Source organism: Ruditapes philippinarum, unplaced genomic scaffold, assembly GCF_026571515.1.
Source record: "Ruditapes philippinarum isolate M1 unplaced genomic scaffold, ASM2657151v2 ctg7288_1_1_1_1, whole genome shotgun sequence".
Taxonomy (NCBI): Eukaryota; Metazoa; Mollusca; class Bivalvia; order Venerida; family Veneridae; genus Ruditapes; species Ruditapes philippinarum.
Window position 1 is genome coordinate 24762 of NW_026852989.1, and position 17371 is coordinate 42132.

At 32.7% G+C, this 17371-nt stretch overlaps 2 protein-coding genes across 2 annotated transcripts in view; one reads left to right on the forward strand and one right to left on the reverse strand.

Moving 5' to 3' along the window:
- The window catches only part of LOC132730394 (NAD-dependent protein deacetylase sirtuin-2-like), a 73819-nt gene that overhangs the window by 23529 nt on the left and 32919 nt on the right, over positions 1-17371 (forward strand). The window lies entirely within an intron of this gene.
- LOC132730376 (N-acetylated-alpha-linked acidic dipeptidase 2-like) lies at positions 269-11806 on the reverse strand. The gene is made up of 18 exons (XM_060716288.1): positions 11335-11806; positions 10357-10622; positions 9655-9943; positions 8810-8935; positions 8278-8461; positions 8025-8118; positions 7441-7530; positions 7018-7103; positions 6479-6598; positions 5937-6022; positions 5591-5654; positions 4943-5108; positions 4477-4564; positions 3924-4013; positions 2723-2888; positions 2108-2189; positions 1660-1752; positions 269-1325 (listed from the first exon to the last, which is right to left on the reverse strand). The coding sequence occupies exons 2-18, from the start codon at positions 10614-10616 to the stop codon at positions 1118-1120; spliced, it is 2292 nt and encodes a 763-aa protein (XP_060572271.1). The 5' UTR covers positions 10617-10622; positions 11335-11806; the 3' UTR covers positions 269-1117.

Below are 17371 nucleotides of genomic sequence, written 5' to 3' on the forward strand. Positions count from 1 at the left end.
GATATAGATATACAGAAAATCATTAAGTATATTTATTGAGTCAAATTCAGATGTTGTCAGACTTAGGTTTTATATATCTATGGAATAACGATAATATTTTACTTGTGCATATTAATACTATTATACAAAGATACAAAGAATTTATGATCAGCAGCTATAGCAATGGTGTGCTGAACTTAATACTTTCTCAAAGTTAGAAAGTTATAATTTGTTTTAAAATTGAATTTACCCAAGAGAAATATTTAAGTTGGGTTAATAATTTAAAACATCGTAAAATGCTATCAAGGTTTAGGTGCTCTTCGCACAAATTAGCTATTGAAGAGGGTAGACATAGAAATATTGAAAGAAACCAACTCCTCTGTACAAAATGCAATATGAAAAAATTAAAACTGAATATCACTTCTTATTAGTATGTCCATATTATAACGACTTAAGGAAAACATGTTTACCTAGATATTATTGCTCATGGCCTAATTTAAATAAATTCATATCAATAATGAAATGTTCCAACAAAAATGTAATTGTTTACTTAGCAAAATTTGTTAATTCAGCAATACAACTAAGAATTGAATCTACTTAATACATTTGTTTGAATTAATGTACGCTGAAAAAAAATTATGTGTATGTATAATTTATGCTGTGTGTATCTTACTTTTCAGTACTTTGTATTGTACCGCCGCATAGTTAATTGGCGATGAACATGTATATGTTTTTGCCAATAAATTATTTGACTTGACTTGACATGTATACTTTCGGAGAGTTTAAGATTTGTCATTTTATTTTTTTGTGTCAATCTATTAAATATATAAATCAAGTATCAAGTATGTAAAATCCTGTATTATACTATATAATTATGTTTTCAATGAGTAAAATATTGAATCTATGGAAGCCAAAAATTGTCACCTTCGCGATAACGTTTTATTACGCGATGAAAGAACATGAAAATGAAGAATCACAATAATATGCGGGCGGTTGCAATGAACGGTTTAAAAATAGATTGAAAATCATGATGCTAACTCGTTGTTGACAAATCATCTGTGAGTCACATTCAATATGTTCATTGTTTAAACAAAATAATTGACTCTGTTTATTCATAACTGAATGTAATGACGTGAAATCAGTAAGAGAACATGAAGTTGGAAACGTCTTTTAGCGTTGCTGATGCTGATTGGAACGTAAACAGTATAACTGAGTAATGTTTCCTGACCACTTCCCATTGGTTATCAACATCTTCCTTAAGTTGTATCTTCGTAATTGCATCTGATAGGCCTGGAAATCTGCTACCTGCATAGTTGTCTACAGTGCTCTCAGCGAATAATATATGCCTGCAAATAATATATTCAAAGGCTGATGTAATGTCCGATTCATTGTGATATTCATTAGTGTTGGTATGGGTATTTTTTCTGATCCTTATGGGCTTATGAATGATTCAAAACCTTGAATACTCTTAATTATAATATGCTGATGCTTGAGGCGTGAGAGATGTTGCACTTTGTAACAGACACATATAAAATGTATTTTCAATTTTAAACTCTTTGTTTGTTTCCAATGCTATGGAGTCATTCATTTTTAGAAAAATGTATAATCCATATAGATTCTATCTTTTTATACATTTAATCATTTAAAAAAGAAAATATGTCAGATATATGTACATTATACCTTTTAAGACTGCGACCTGGAAGACCAGCGGGATCAATAAATGCTCTGTCTAACTGCATCAATTGATCGTTTATCCGCCGGACGACAAACGGACTGTAAAATATAATAATAATTCTACATTTTTGCACAAAATTTGAAATCTATTTAAAGGCTGCAAATCATCTGTCAATGTATTAAGACGAATTTCTTTTTACATTTTTCTAATCATTGGTACATACGATGAAGTCAAAGCAAAACGGAAATAAATGGAAGTGCATAATTTAAGAAAAAAGAAAAACATGTATACTTTTCTCTATTGATTACATGGCGTTCTTTTTAACTTTTTGCCTGTGTTTTTGTTTATTTCTAAAACACCCTTTCGATTATCCTTAGTAGATGTTAGTGCTATCATCTCATAAATAACGATACAAAGAGCGAACAACTAAAGAAAAGCGATAAAAATCCTTACTCCTTTAGGTTTGCTTTCTGTATTTGGTTTTCGAATTCCCGTACAGATGACGTGAAATTGGATATTGCTTGTTCTAACAGACCTGAAATTAAATGACACAAATTAACATGGACCAATTATTATAAGGAATTTGATTTAAGGTTATTGACTAGATTGCTTTTAACAAACATCTTATCGCGCTTGCTTGCATAAGATATACTTCATAAAAAGTAAATTGACAACAGATCAATGTACAAAAAGGAGTTTAAACCGGTGCTGATATTAAACGGAGTCTACAAATTTTCACCTTTTATTGCTGTTTCATGATCTTGTGGAATCTTTACCAGATTTTATTATCAAAAACATTTAATATTAAACTTATAACACCCTCATTTCACAAATAAATATATTTATAATTTAAAAAGTAAAGTATAGATGAAGAAAACATATGTAAAAAAGTAAACATAATAAATGCGACTACCTGATATAATTTACAAATATCTTTGCACTATCAGAATCTTTTTAAGAATTTATATATTCAAATGATACACATTATTATATCACATCTGTAAGATAACATAGTTCATAATTTTATAAATCTAATTGTCTTTTAATATATATTTATATATTGCCTACCTATGTCGATTCCATTATCAGTCATTATTTTACTGAAGCTGTCCATGAAGGTTTTACCTATTGAAGTTATAACTGTAGAGTAGTCGGATACATTGAATGGAATAATCAGACTATCTGCTAAGTCTCTAGCCATTTCCGTCCAAATCTGACCGATTGCTCTATGATACTGTTATGAAAGAAAACAGAAAATTACAAACATTATGTTTTTCTCGATAATTATCCCGAATTTTTTCCATGACCCTGACGAATTCGAGATGAAGAGATTCGATTGTACATATAAAAGTAGTCGTTATATTAAGCCAAAACTGTTTATCAAAAGCAAAGCCATAGTTATTCCTAACGTAAAGTAAGACTACTAACAAACATGCACATTGTTTTTATGAAATGATAATTAGATAAAGTTTTTTTTTCAAGTTATTGTCTATATTTTTACAAATGGTTTTCTTCATTATCCACAGTACCTTATATTCTTCTATAAACTAAGCAAAAACTAGAAAATATTTATAAGAACAAGCTTTCTTAAAACTTATTTACTTGCACGGGTCTCTAGCATTTTGTGAGTGATTTTATGTTTAAATTTGAAAGTACTGGTTACTTTGAATTTTTGTCAAGGAAGCGAAATGGTTTGTTCTTTTTGGAATTTTGACCACAGGACCAAAATATTCGTTTAGTTAAGGGTGGTGAAACTTATTAGGTAAAGTGTTAGCCGAAAATGCTAAAAATAGCACCAATTCAGATCGGTTTTATTGTAAATATCTGTTAAAATGTCTAATGGTTTTGTTCCCATAAAAAACATAAACTATTAATAACAGTGTACTCGGTTTTTTTAAGACTTTGTGTATTTTTACGTTCATTAAAAGCTCTATCCATGATCCCTGATATATATATTTTTCATTAAAACCTCTTTCCTTGATCTCTAATATATATTTACATTAAAACCTCTTTCCTAGATCTTTAATATATATTTACATTAAAACCTCTTTCCATGATCTTTAATATATATTTACATTAAAACTTCTTTCCTTGATCTCTATTGTATATTTACAGTAAAACCTCTTTCCTAGATCTTTAATATATATTTACAGTAAAACCTCTTTCCTTGATCTCTTATATATATTTACATTAAAACCTCTTTCCTAGATCTTTAATATATATTTACATTAAACCCTCTTTGCTAGATCTTTAATAAATATATACTTACATGGAAACCTCTGTCCATGATCTCATCAACGAGATAAAATGTCTCATAGGCTGAATGATACATAGGATACGCTGACAACTTGTAACGAGGCTATAAAACGTGAAATTGAAACATTATTAATTATGTTTTGTCTAATTTTTTAAGTTATTTCATATCATTTTCATAATTTTTGTTGAACTGCGTTGTAGATGGTCTGTCTCGAATGTGTAGATCTAAACTGCAAAAAACCCGTGTCATGTTTTGATGTTCTATTATGGTTTATGTAACAGTACTTAATGACAATATAGTTTTTGCTTCATGGCCATTATTCAAAATATATAGAGATTTAGTATTTTTATAGAGAAGACTTAATAGATCTACTACTTTTTTGACATGCATCAACTTTTCTGACAAATAATTTCACATTCAATCATGCTTTATAACTTAACACATGTTTGCCTTATCTTCAGAGAACAAATTCTTATTTTCATTTCTGAGGCTTAATGTGCCTCTTCTGTGTACTACATTTGTCTGAAATTATTTCAAAAATACCTGACATGGAGTATCAACTTACATCCCACGTGTAACGAAGGTCTACTATAGGAACTCCTAATCTGTCTCGGAAAGTTGCATAGTCACTACCTGAACCTGGGAGAGTTATACTGAAAACAGACTCAATAATAAGATATTGCAATTGAGTAATAATTTAAGACAAAACTCAAAACTGTGTTTATATGCATTTACGTAACAATGTATGGTTGTATTGTTTTCATTTTGATCAAAACATTACAAGAAACTGACACTTTTCATAACCAAATAAATGAAGCGTAAGACAATATCTAATTTAAATACATATGCTTGAAACTCAGTCAGACAAGACCATAACAAGAGAGCCAAATGAGATAGGCCTACAAATTGATGTGAGAAAATCAGGTAAATGTAAGGCGTACGTTATGTTTATAAAAATCGTTCCGATATATTGAAATTCGTTTCGGTTATTATTAAACATTAAGTAATTGACAATAATCATAGGAACCAACCGTGGTCTATCAAATTCTGCAGATGGTGTAGTCATTTTCCAAGTGTCATAGACGCTGGTACGGCCTTCAGACACTTCCGTAGCATTAGGATTTGGTACTTTCTTCGTGGCGTCATACAAAGATTTGAAGATCATTGGTGTGCCCAGAGCACGAAATGTAAAGTTACCTTTAATATTAGTTTGCATTATTATTATTATTATTATTGAAATGAATTCTTGAAATTCTGAAAATTCTAAGAATAGAAAAATATCTAACAGACTTTCATAGATAGAAGTCTTACATTCGCACCTAAAATGCACCAGAAATCACTATCTACATGTATATTTACTATGTAAATTTATTTAGGAGACCTTATTCAAAAGATGGCCCCGTCCCCCAAATTCGAAAATGCTTCCCAAGGGCCTGCATTCAATTTCGTTTTCCATAACGCAATTCAAAAGAATGACCATATTAATTATATTTGTATACATATTATTCAATTGTTTATATGCATTTTATACTTCTTCGATTAATTTAAAATGTTTGGTACTTAGTAAATGAAATCATTTTTACAAGTACTTTTAAGATGTACTTAAAGTTTCTATAAATAAATAGCTCTATTAATATAAGCTATAGCATGGTAGTAAAAATGATGTGCGACTTACATACCTTGAACAGCAATATCTACATTCAAGTAAGCAATTGCTCGAGCACCAAGACTTTTAGTGTAATGCTGTAAATAAAATCAGCATGTTTTATCATGAATGATATGATATACTAGTAAAACATTCTTTAACAACATAATCGAAATACGAGACTTTATCAAACATCTTATTTAAAGTCTTTCATACGAGTATTTTGCATCATGCATGATACAACTTTTACAAAGTCGTTGGATAATGGTTCTCTGCATGGTAAGATCATTGACAGCAAATTTCCGGTTACTCAAAACAAAATATGTATTAGTTTTATAATTAACGCTCCGTCATCACTGCTCTAAGGTACAAACATTTACCTCGACCCATTCTGTAGACCCTACAAGTCCATACTCCTCCGCTCCCCAACTACAAAATATGATAGATCGCCTCGGACGCCACCTCCCTACAACAAAATTATTGTAAAATTTGAATTTGCAATGATTCACATTGTGTGTCGCTATAGTATGAGTAGATTGCATTGTTGCACTAAATGATTAGAGTGAAAGATCTAGCTGGACTTTATTTATGTACATGTGTATGTAATGAAGTTCTCAATAATCAATCATCTTTTCAGGATATCTTTAAACTGTCGTGCGGATTTACGTGCCATAACACTGCTTTATCCATATGCGATATGTTACAACGAACAATGTCCATGAAACATACTTTACCTTATTATCATAGCCGGATTCCGCCAAAGTTGAAAATTAAATTATTATAGTTTCACACAAAGTTCTTGTGTGTTTACACAAAGGATATAAAAGACACTATTGAAGAATAAATTTGCCTTCCACATTAACTTCTTAATCATAAAATGTTACAAAATTTTAATCATATACATTGTTGAGAACCAACCAACCTGATTTGACAAGCTGACCCATGGCCCTTGAAATTTCCATCATAATAGCGGTGCCGCTGGAAGGATCTAGTGCACCAAAAACCCATGCATCCCTGTGGTTTCCAATCAAAATGTATCGATCTAACAAAAGGAAAAAAAAACAGAAATTTAACAAAATTGTATATACAATAGCTTTGAACAAAAGCCAGGATAAGTATGAATGGCTTCTAAAACATTATTGTCCTTTAAATGGGTTGGAAAATAAAACCTTCTAATAATGATGTCTCAATGCAATTAAGTTGCCTTTTTCAATATGGATGAAACCATTGTTAAAGGAGCCCTAATTTCAGCTTACAATTATAAACGCATATTATATGTAAAGTTTGATTTATTTTACAGGTACATGTATATGAAATATTAAATAAGTGTAATTGTTTTAAACCTGTAATCATCCTTTAATGAACAAAAAATGATTTTACAAACATGTTCCTTCTATTATTTTAATTATAGAACTTAACATGATATATTATGCTTTTGTCTATTTTTCTGATAACATTTACCCGGTTCTACTGATCCTCTGATGATTCCAATAGCGTTGTATATTGTCACATTTCTGTTGCTTGTAGATACTTTAACATGTGCTCGCCTTACCAGTCAACAAGAAAAATGAAACATTTAAATCTATCTACAGTCATCATAAGATAAAAAGGATCATCATAGGTAACAAGTTTGTTTTGATTTAATGAATAAAAGCCAATTTGATAATGTTATTGACATTTTGTTTAATCCAAACTCAATATTATTTTCTTTGAAAATTATTTTCAATTATTCAGTATGTTACCTTTTTATTGGCATAATGAAGACTAAACAATAAGCTGACTCCTTTTGACAAATATCTATTAATGTACAGTTTGAATATTTACAACTGAAATATTGGCTTTTCAAATCATAACAAATAAAGAATGCTACTGATTGAACAATACCATCCCGGAGTCTGAAAACCATCTCCAAATTTGTATGTAACATTCATCCCTCCTTGCCAGGCTCGTGGAACAACATCACCTCCAAGATTTCTATGATATAAAACAAAAACATGTAAATAAAAATTGATTATGATGATGATGATGATGATGATAAAGATGATCATGATGGTTAAGACGATGATATGATGATGATAATGATGATCATCATAATGTTGATGATGATAATTAAACCGGTGATATGATAATGAGGACGATGACGAGGACGATGATGATGATGACGATGGTGGTGGTGGTAGTGGTGGTGTTGGTGGTGGTGGTTGAACTGATGCTCTTATGATGAAGATGGTGACGAATTGCTTAAAGATGTAAGGATTATCAAGAAAAATAAAATACAGACAGTACGCCATTCCTTGAGATATGCTTGAGTTTCAGTAAGTTTTTATTAAAGTTTATTCTATTTCAAAGATGATTTCAAGATTTCAAAGATGATTTGAAAATTTCAAAGATGATTTGAAGATGTGATTAATAAGTGACAACACGTTATAGAAAGTTCAAAAGCGATAAACCAGAAAGAAATTACATACCTCATCAGATTTATAGCTATGCCATACCCGATTGGGTGACAAGGGATCGCCGGCAGGTACCAATCGGGCGATAGTTTTTTCCTGTACGCAGTTTCTACACAGATATAAGAATATATGATTAATTGATTAAGTATTTATTACTATATGATTGTGTGTTTTAAAGACGATTTAAAAACATTGATGTTATAAATGAGGAAATATATGAATATCTTACTATATTGGGAATGTCAGAAATATAATATTTCATACAAACCAATGGCCGGATAGCCAGGTGACAACGGATCTCCGTCACCTATGTAGACTGTACCACGCTGTGTACCAGAGGGTGGAAGCCACCAATCTTTGGGATACACTTGATTTACATCTCCATCTGTCACATCTTCCGGATCAGAAAATAATATGACAGCTGTAGCTCCTCTCAGTTCTGCCAAATGAACCTGTATTAAATACAATTAAATGTTTGTTGAGTACTGTTGTGTCTTGACGTGAGCGACCATTATGGCCTCCATATGTACTGTCTAAGCGTGGGACAACGTCAAATTCTTCAATTATTGTGATGAAGCCATATGTGTCGTTTTGAATGTTTTTTTGGTTTTGTTGTTTTTTTGAGGGGGTGGGGGGGGGTAGAACAATAATATATAATGAAGAAAACGGCCTTCAGCAACATTAAAGTGCTTAATTATAATTATTCGTCACCTTTATCATGCAAAATCAACGCTACGGTAATAAGCATTAACTAAAGCAAAGAATATTTCGGCTGCATATGACAAACTTTAAATTCTTACTTTGTCACCTCTGAATATTTTCCCGTATCTTGCAAGCACAATTTTACCAGTGATGTTGATGCTCTTGTTTTGCTCAAGGTAAATGTAGTCTTCGACACGTCCGTAATTAACATATACAACTTCACCCTAAAACGAAATGATACTTGATCAATTGCTTTACAATTAAAACTTAATATCAACACACAAATGCAAAAATAATTAAGAGGTCGACCAGTAAAACTGACAGCTGCAAATGGACTACTAGAAAAGTTTTGTGGTTTGCTACATTTCCGTCTAATGTCATACAATTGTGAATCAATGGGCAACAAAAATGGGTCTTAAGTTGTTATCTTTTTCCACCTCTTTAATCCGAAAGAGGCACGTATCAAAATTAGGCATGTTCACGCATGTTGACTTTGATGATAAATAATGCGACGTGAAATACCTACAATATGTTTTTTTCTGTTTGTCCCTATACTGATAAAGATAATCAAAATGGGACAAGAAACAAAACCACTTACAATGAAAGGTGATGCACATAACTTTGTGAATTGCTTGACACAATGAGCAATAGCTCAAACACTAGCTAGAAACAACATGCATATGGTACCGTTTTAAACATGAAGAACAAAATAAAGATAAAATAAGCAATTCGAGTCCGAAGAAGCAATGCTTTAAATAAGGCGTTTTTATCGTCGTTGTTTGTACCTCAAATAACTAAATCAAACCTTGTATGCAATGCGTACTTATTTTTCTTGAATCATATTTTTTTTAAAAGCTTGTGTCAACACATACTTGAATTTAGTGAGCAATAACTAATTCCTTTGTTTTTGGGTTTTTTTTGCACGCGCGCGTTAACAACTCACATATATATCTCCAGGTGCCGAGTATGCGTTGAATGGAGGAACAACGCCCGGTTTATTTTCTTCAGGTGTCAGAACAGGTTCTGTTAAATTGGATTTATACTTTGTCACATTGTTTTCATTTAGCAGTTCTACATAGTTTAAATCAGACATATTAGGGTATGATAATAAAACTCGGTAGGGGGTCAGTGTCACATGGTCTACGCCGACATCTTCCCAATGTTTTTTTAGTTCCATTGCCAAATTTAAGTTTTCCTCAGTTCCTGCCAAATGCGGGTGCTCTGTTAACATTCTATAAGAAGAAACAAGAGGGGAAAATTAATTATAATATAATTTTTTTACGGCCGATATTCGATATGTACGTGTATGTCAATGTTAGCTGTTTGATACAAAACACTATTTGTTTGTTTTTTTCATTGATAAAAACAATTTTCAAACTTTCATGAAAGATATAGTATTTCCTTACAGTGTTTTTCACCTAATATATCGGAGGCTTATAAAAGGCTTCTTCGCAAAAATGTTCTTTTTTACTTCCCAAATTAGCAGTTTTAACGATAATATTTCAAAAAATCAACATATTAGGCCTCTTTCAAATAATGTAAGAAAGGACACTGCCTTAAAACTACTTATCATGCTATGATACTATCATAGTACTCAATATTTCAGATAATCAAACAATAATTTATCGACATATAAAATGTATACCTTAAATTTTTTCGAATCCTGTCGTTGCTGATGCTGTTCATGAGTTCCTGTGCAATTGTTGGATCGCCATCACTGACCAGCGCTTCTGACACTCCTGGTAAATACAATCCGGGTTTTTCTTCTACTGACTCATCAGGGCAAGTGGCAAACCGACCAATCAAAATACCAATAACAAATGTCACAACGCAGCCAATCGCTGCACTGATCAATAGACATCGTGATTGCTTTTTCCTGTGTACCAAACTTTCAGTGGAGTACATTGTTTTCTACCAAAAAATGATATAATTTTATTTCTATTATTATTATACATGTTCTTTATATGTTTCAATTTAAATCGTATGATTAACTGGACTAGCCTAACATTTTCTTCCAGATATGTCTAGTTTAAGCAAACAATGTATTTAGTTTACCTTGTACTCTCAAGCGTTGCCATGAACAATGTAAGGCTCAAACTAAATAAACCTATAGGTTGAGAGGCAAATATTTTAAATCAGCAGACCACTTCTCTCTATATTTCTACTATACTGGCTGTATAATTTGCAATTTACGAGAAATTGTTTCACTCGTTCTAAACAACTTGTCCGAATTCTCTTCTTGGTGAAATTAAACTGACATCAAAAGACAAATACATGTATAGACAAACAGAAGTACAGTATGTAGTTATATTTACCTTAATTCTTTATTATATCCTGTGTTACCATGTAGAAAGCAAGACATACGTGTATATATTATATGATAGTTAAAATTCGTTGGAATATACAAAGTAATCCAATTCAAGTTTACAAAAACACGTTAGATAAAGCTATTAAGTTACATTGGCATGCTCGTGTCCTGGCATATATTTATATCTTTATCAGTTATTTATATGACCCAGTACATACACTCTTTATTTACGATCAGAACAATATGCTATGAAGAAATTGTTGTGCCATGTTTCATTATGTGACTACTAATCTTAATAAAGAAAAAAAAACAGACCTTAACTGCCTGGTAGATCAGAGAGTTGCTGCGCCAGTAAAATGAATGTAGATCGACACACAAGTGTATAATCAAACACGTGATTTAATATGAACAAATGGCATAGTACAGATAAGGGGAGAGAAATACATCATTAAGTCCGAAACAGGCAAAGTTCCGAATGTATGTAAATACAACACAGTCTGGCGCTACCACTTTCCTTTTCCTCCAAAATGTAAAACCATCATAGGGTACACTGCCCTCCGGTTTTAAGGGGATTATTATGCCCCTGCACTTAAGTGAATCTAGGTCTGAATAATACTACAACAGTCACAGGGATTTTTGGGGATTATTATGCCCCAAAATGCGCAAATCACTCTAGTACAGAACATAGTCATTTAACTTCTTAGATAGGCACCGCTTACGAGCCGGGCGACTAGATACATTGGACTCCGCAAAATATGGAACATCAGTATTAGTTTTCGAATCAGAGCCATTGTCAGTATTACCCTCCTGAGAATCATAAGTAACCAATTCTGGATCATAGTCATTTGAACTGATAATAGGTTTCGGAGGTGGAATCGATATTTCCAACGGGATATCTGGTGTGACGGGCGGAACGTGAAGCATCTCTTGCTTATACCTTTCGCGCTCTTCGTCAGAGTCGAACTCAATCGGGTGTTCTTTCGTAGAAGCTTTGAAATGTGTCGTTACTTTGAAGCAATCGGAACACTTAACACGATTGGAATTGTTTTTTGGTTACCTATAAATTTACGAATATTACACCATGGAAACTCCAAGGGCACTACAATGTATCTTTCTCGAGCATTTGTTTTGTTGACGTCTTTTCGAAGATAAACAATATCGCCTACTTTTAATTCAGGATTAACCGGAGTTTGATTTGAAGGGCATTTTGCTTTTTCACTTTGTACATGATTTGTCGACCTTTGCATTTGTTGAGATGATATTAATTTCTGATCGTCTAATTTGTGTAATTGAGAACTGATCTCTTTGCATCCACATTTCTCTAGAAGATAAGCCTCGTTTGCGAATGCGCGTGTTAAGACAGGCGGTTACTATCGCGAGATTCATGGTGAGTTTGCTCTAAGAATTTCACCCTCCAATTCCTGTATAGCCTTTTCAGCGACCGGGTTTTTGTTGAGATTTTTGGCACGTCCTAACTCTATTGATATATGGTGTCATGCTAACAACTGGTCATCTACCAATGCTTTGAAACCTGGAGCTGGATCGGTTCTAATCACAGCGTACGGACAATCAAGCGGGTGAACATCTGCCAATAATTGTATGATAGCATCCCGTAAGTCATGATGACGCTCACTTTCTAGCAACTTTGTGAATGCAAAAACGAGGTAACACATTCTCGAACTACTAAATTAAATTGACATTCCCGCTTCATTACATCGGCTTCAAAAGCTAATCCAACAGTTTCCGGTGGATCTTCGGAGCTTTGCTCATCCCGCATTTTCGGTGCCTTTGCCAGGGATGTACACTGATGGCAACCTTTAGTGACCATGTCTAATGATTTGTCCATATCCAAAGCATAAAAGTACCTCTGTACGACGGATTTATTTGGCTGACGGAAGGGTGTCCCAACTTTATATGTATAGAGGTCAAAAGTCCATCGAGAACTTGTCGAGGAATCACAATACATTCCTGACTTGGCATAAACGGCAGGCTCCTTTTAACAATAATGAGTCCATCTCGAGAGAGTGAGGCTATGTTTAAGTATCGCTTTATATCTTTTACATTTGTAAGCTTCTTTGAAGGTCTTGTGCCTTGGCGAAGATGCGCAACAGTACGAGGGAGATCAGCACACTCTGATTGAATGGATAATCAAGCCGATTTACTTGTAAACGGACATTTTACGGTTCCATTAAGAACATTCTCAGTAGTAATATGACGCACTACAGATTCTTCCTGCTGACTTATAAACAAACAAATTTGACAGTTTTGATTCGAACATTCGGGTGCGTTTCGGCTAGCGAAATCCGATGGTAAGATTGCTGCTCCAGAAACATGGCGAATTGAAACCTGAAAGCGACTAACGAGGTTTGGTGCACCATTAACCGGTTTAAACTCCCCAGCACTTTTCTGCTGACCGCCCAAGGGGCCCCCCCTTTTTTGGGGGTTTAGATGAAAGTCTTTTGTTTTCAATGTTTTTGGCACGTTGGGTTTCCCTTTTGTTTCTGTCTACGGATTTCTTCCCCAACCCCTTTTTTATTTCTTTGATTAACCCCCGACCCCTTTCCCCTTCCCCCCCCTTCCCCTTTGACGGGGTTTTATTAACTTTTATTTTTTGTTTGATTCCTAACCATTTAAACAAATTTTTATCATTTAGTTTTAACCTGTTTTTTTTGTTTTTGCCCGGCCTGTTTTTGGTTTGGGGCCCCCGGGCCCTTGCCAGTTTTGTTGCGGGCATTGGGGGTTTGGGGCTTGAATCCCATCTTGATCTTTTTTTTTCAACTAGGAAATGTTCCTATTTGTAAAAACACTCTAAACACGTAACCCTCTTGAGGTCTTCAGTGTCTTCTGTTTTTCTCAGAACCAGGCATTCCCATTGCTGAACGTACATAAACTCTTACTAACACGGAACGGAGTTGATACACCACAGTACTTCGTGGAGTCTTTTGACAGTGGGATTTGGTAAAAGGATTTAGTCAAGTCAGTAAATAATTATAAACTTCCAATGCGCAATTTGCCTGAGAGTTGAATCGACATCAGGCCATCAATGACGGTTGAGGTTTGCTATATCTACCAACATCTGGCCAAGGCTGTGACTAGTCGGAAAAGTACCATTCGGTTTCTTTACAAGAAAGGACGGATTCAAATACTCGACTATGATTCCCAACTCCTCGGGGCGTTTAAAAACACCGATACGTTCCAGTTCGTCAAATTTGTCCTGGAGACTAGATAACTGAGATTTTGCATATTGTGGTAATCGTCCTTTTCGATGAGTCGGCTGCACGAGACCCATATTCACCTTCGCTTCCAATGGACCCAATGCACCATTGTAACCTTTAAAGTTTGGATTGAAGACGTCATCATACTTTATAAGTAGCGATTTAAACTGATCTCTCATACCTGTTGACAATAAGTCATCTAGGTCGACACGGACATGATCAGAATGTGTTGACTTTTTCATGTTTGCATTTGTTGAGTTAGGTAGAGCTTTTGATTCAGATTCATTCTCCACAGGACAGTAGGTAGCACGTACGTGACAAAAATGTTCATTTCTTTTAAGAAGCATTGGTTCGTTTGATAAATTCGGTATTCGCAAATTTCCACCAACGCTTAAAACAAAAATGGCTGCGGTCAAGAGTTGTTGTCCGAGTCCCTGGTATGAGGCTTAACCGAAAAGATGTTGTCTGTAGAGCTCATGTCAGTCGGTAAAATAACATCAATAAAGTCTCCGGGCCAGAGCGTAATTGAGGTTGAAGGTACACGTGCGACGTGAGCACGACGAATAGCGTGATTTGGGGCTGAAGTGCTTGGCGAGCCGTAGTAGTATATGTGGTCATTTCCGATAGACACCTCACGACGAGCTGGTCGTGTTGCAACGTCAATTACCTCCATGAATGGAATACCTGCCAAAACATCTGTATCTAAGTGTTCGACAACTAACCCTTCAAAATACAAGTTATGATCATTTTAAAATTTTTTGTCTAAAGAAAGGCTGTAGATTAAGTTCTGTCTCCAGTTTTTAAATGAGTTTACCAATTTTATTTTGGTGGGGACCATTGTTTTTGGGGCCCGGTTAGAAAAGCCTGTCAATTTTTAGGGTTTAAAAAATACGAAACTTTTTTTAAGTCCCCGGTTTACTTTAAAGAAAATTACAATAAGTATTTCCCGCCCCAAAAAAGGATAAACATTTTTAAAAAATTTTTATAACCCGGGTTTGAAAAAAAAACATTTTTTAAAAATTAAAATTTTTGCGCTTTGCTGAAATTTTGTTTTTTGAGGTTGAAGAAATTTCAAAAGTGGTAAAAAGGGGTTCCCATCCCGGGTTTTAAACCCTTTTTTTCGAATACCGTTTTCCGTTTAGTTGGGGTCCCGTTTTTATCTCATTTAAATAAATTTTAAACAAACTATTATTTTAAAATGCATTTCCGAATACCTCCTAAAATTTTTGAAAAAATTTTGGTTTCCCGATTAACATTAAAAAAAAAATCCCACCATTAAATTGAAAAACCAGACAAATTTTGCAATATCCCTAAGTTGATTTTTAAAAATTTCCAAAGCTATTCTTATTTTAAACAACCCCGGGAAAAGCAAAATTTTAAAATTTTAAAAAAAAATGGTTGTCGTTTTTATGATTAAAATTTGAACACATTTTTCTGAATTTTTCATTGTCATTTGTCAAAACATCCAAAAACTTTTTTTTTTGGTTTTTTTTTCATTTTTTGTAAACATTAGCCATAACTTAACCATAACCAGGTTTTACTTTAAATACCCCAAAAGTAACCACACGGAAATAAAATTTTAAAAAACATAAATTTAGAAAAGAAAAAAAATATTTAGGCTTTCAATAAATAAAAAAAGGAGTAAACCCTTTTCGGGAAATTTTTTTTCGAAATTCCCCGAAAAAAGTGTGGGGTTGTTTTTTTATATAATTACCAAAACGTATTTTTGTTATCACCCCTATTTTTTCGAAATTTTTCGAACCAAAGAATTTTATTTCGAAGGTAAAAATTTTCAGTCCCCCAACGTTCGGGGTTTGGACTTTTAAGCATCTGAAAAAAACAATTGTATTAAAGGGTAATAACAGTTTTAAAAAATAAATGACTGTAGTTAGAAAAAGATGATACGACAATGTGAAAAAAAATAATTTAAAATATTTAAAATTAAAAAAGTTTAATTAATTAATTTTTATATTTATTTAAAATTAATATTTATACTTGCTCCTTATTTTTACGGATTAAACACTTTTAACGTGGGAAGCCCAAAAAAAAATTAAATCAAAAACAAAGTTAGTATTTAAAATGAACAAAGGCAAACAATATTTAAAAAAATAATTTTTTTGTAAATACAGTTTGGCCTTTTGAAAGTGGACCTTTAATTTGGAATTGAATCATCATTTTCAAAAAATTTTTATTTATTTATAAAATTTTTAAAAATTAAAAGACTACATGACTTAAACCACAAACGACTTGAATATTAATTAAATAAATATTTTGTTTTTTATGAAAAGGGCAATAAATTTTAAAAACAAGAAATAAAAACACCAAAACTTTTTTTAGTTTTAAAAATATGTCACTGACCCCAAATTTTATAAAAAATTTTGTTTTTAAATAATCAAATAAATGTTTAATGTTAATGTATGTAATTATAGAGAAAACCCGCCAACTCAAGGCCAAAATAAAGCAAAACAAAAGGCTAAACAAAAAACAAATATGACATACATATAGAAAAAGTTTACCTGTAATAAGTGTACTAAGAAGTGCCACAAGTATCTTTGATCAACAATCAGACACCTAATAATTTAAGAAGTTAACATTGAAAATTATGTAATATACATGTAATTATACATTTTTTTTTATTTAAGTCCATATTAAAAAAAATAATTAAATAAAATGAGTACCTAATATATTGAAATAGTATAAATCTAGTACATTATCAACAACATATGATATTCAATTCATTTTAGTCCTAATGTCAATAAGAAGTACAATGTAACTGTACATCAAATATTGCAATCAACTTATTTCAAATAAAAACATGACCATTAAAGATTAGAAATAACCCGTGGAAAAAAATTTTGCAAACGAGCGTAACCTTCAGAGTTTAGATGTAAACCTCCATCCAAACAAGCAAATAAATGTCGTTTTATCTGACCTTTTAAACAAAAAGGCCTCTATGATTTAAGAAAATGAAAATTTAAATCCTTGGCCATGTTTTTTCTCCAAATAAGCACTTAATTCGTAAATAATGGACCTAGGAGAATCATCATCCACTGGACGAGGAAGTACAGATGAAATAATAATACGAATCCCAGGGGCACGATAACAAATAATTGACAAGATCTGCAAATGCGCTACAC

What these genes read in the sequence shown, in the direction of transcription:
- LOC132730376 (XM_060716288.1), bottom strand. Translation starts at nt 10,616, where the DNA reads ATGTACTCCACTGAAAGTTTGGTACACAGGAAAAAGCAATCACGATGT. An exon ending in GGGTCAGCTTGTCAAATCAG is followed by an intron (nt 6,023 to 6,478) that starts GTTGGTTGGTTC and finishes ATTTTGTTGTAG; the next exon opens with GGAGGTGGCGTCCGAGGCGA. An exon ending in ACCTTCGTTACACGTGGGAT is followed by an intron (nt 4,014 to 4,476) that starts GTAAGTTGATAC and finishes CACGTTTTATAG; the next exon opens with CCTCGTTACAAGTTGTCAGC.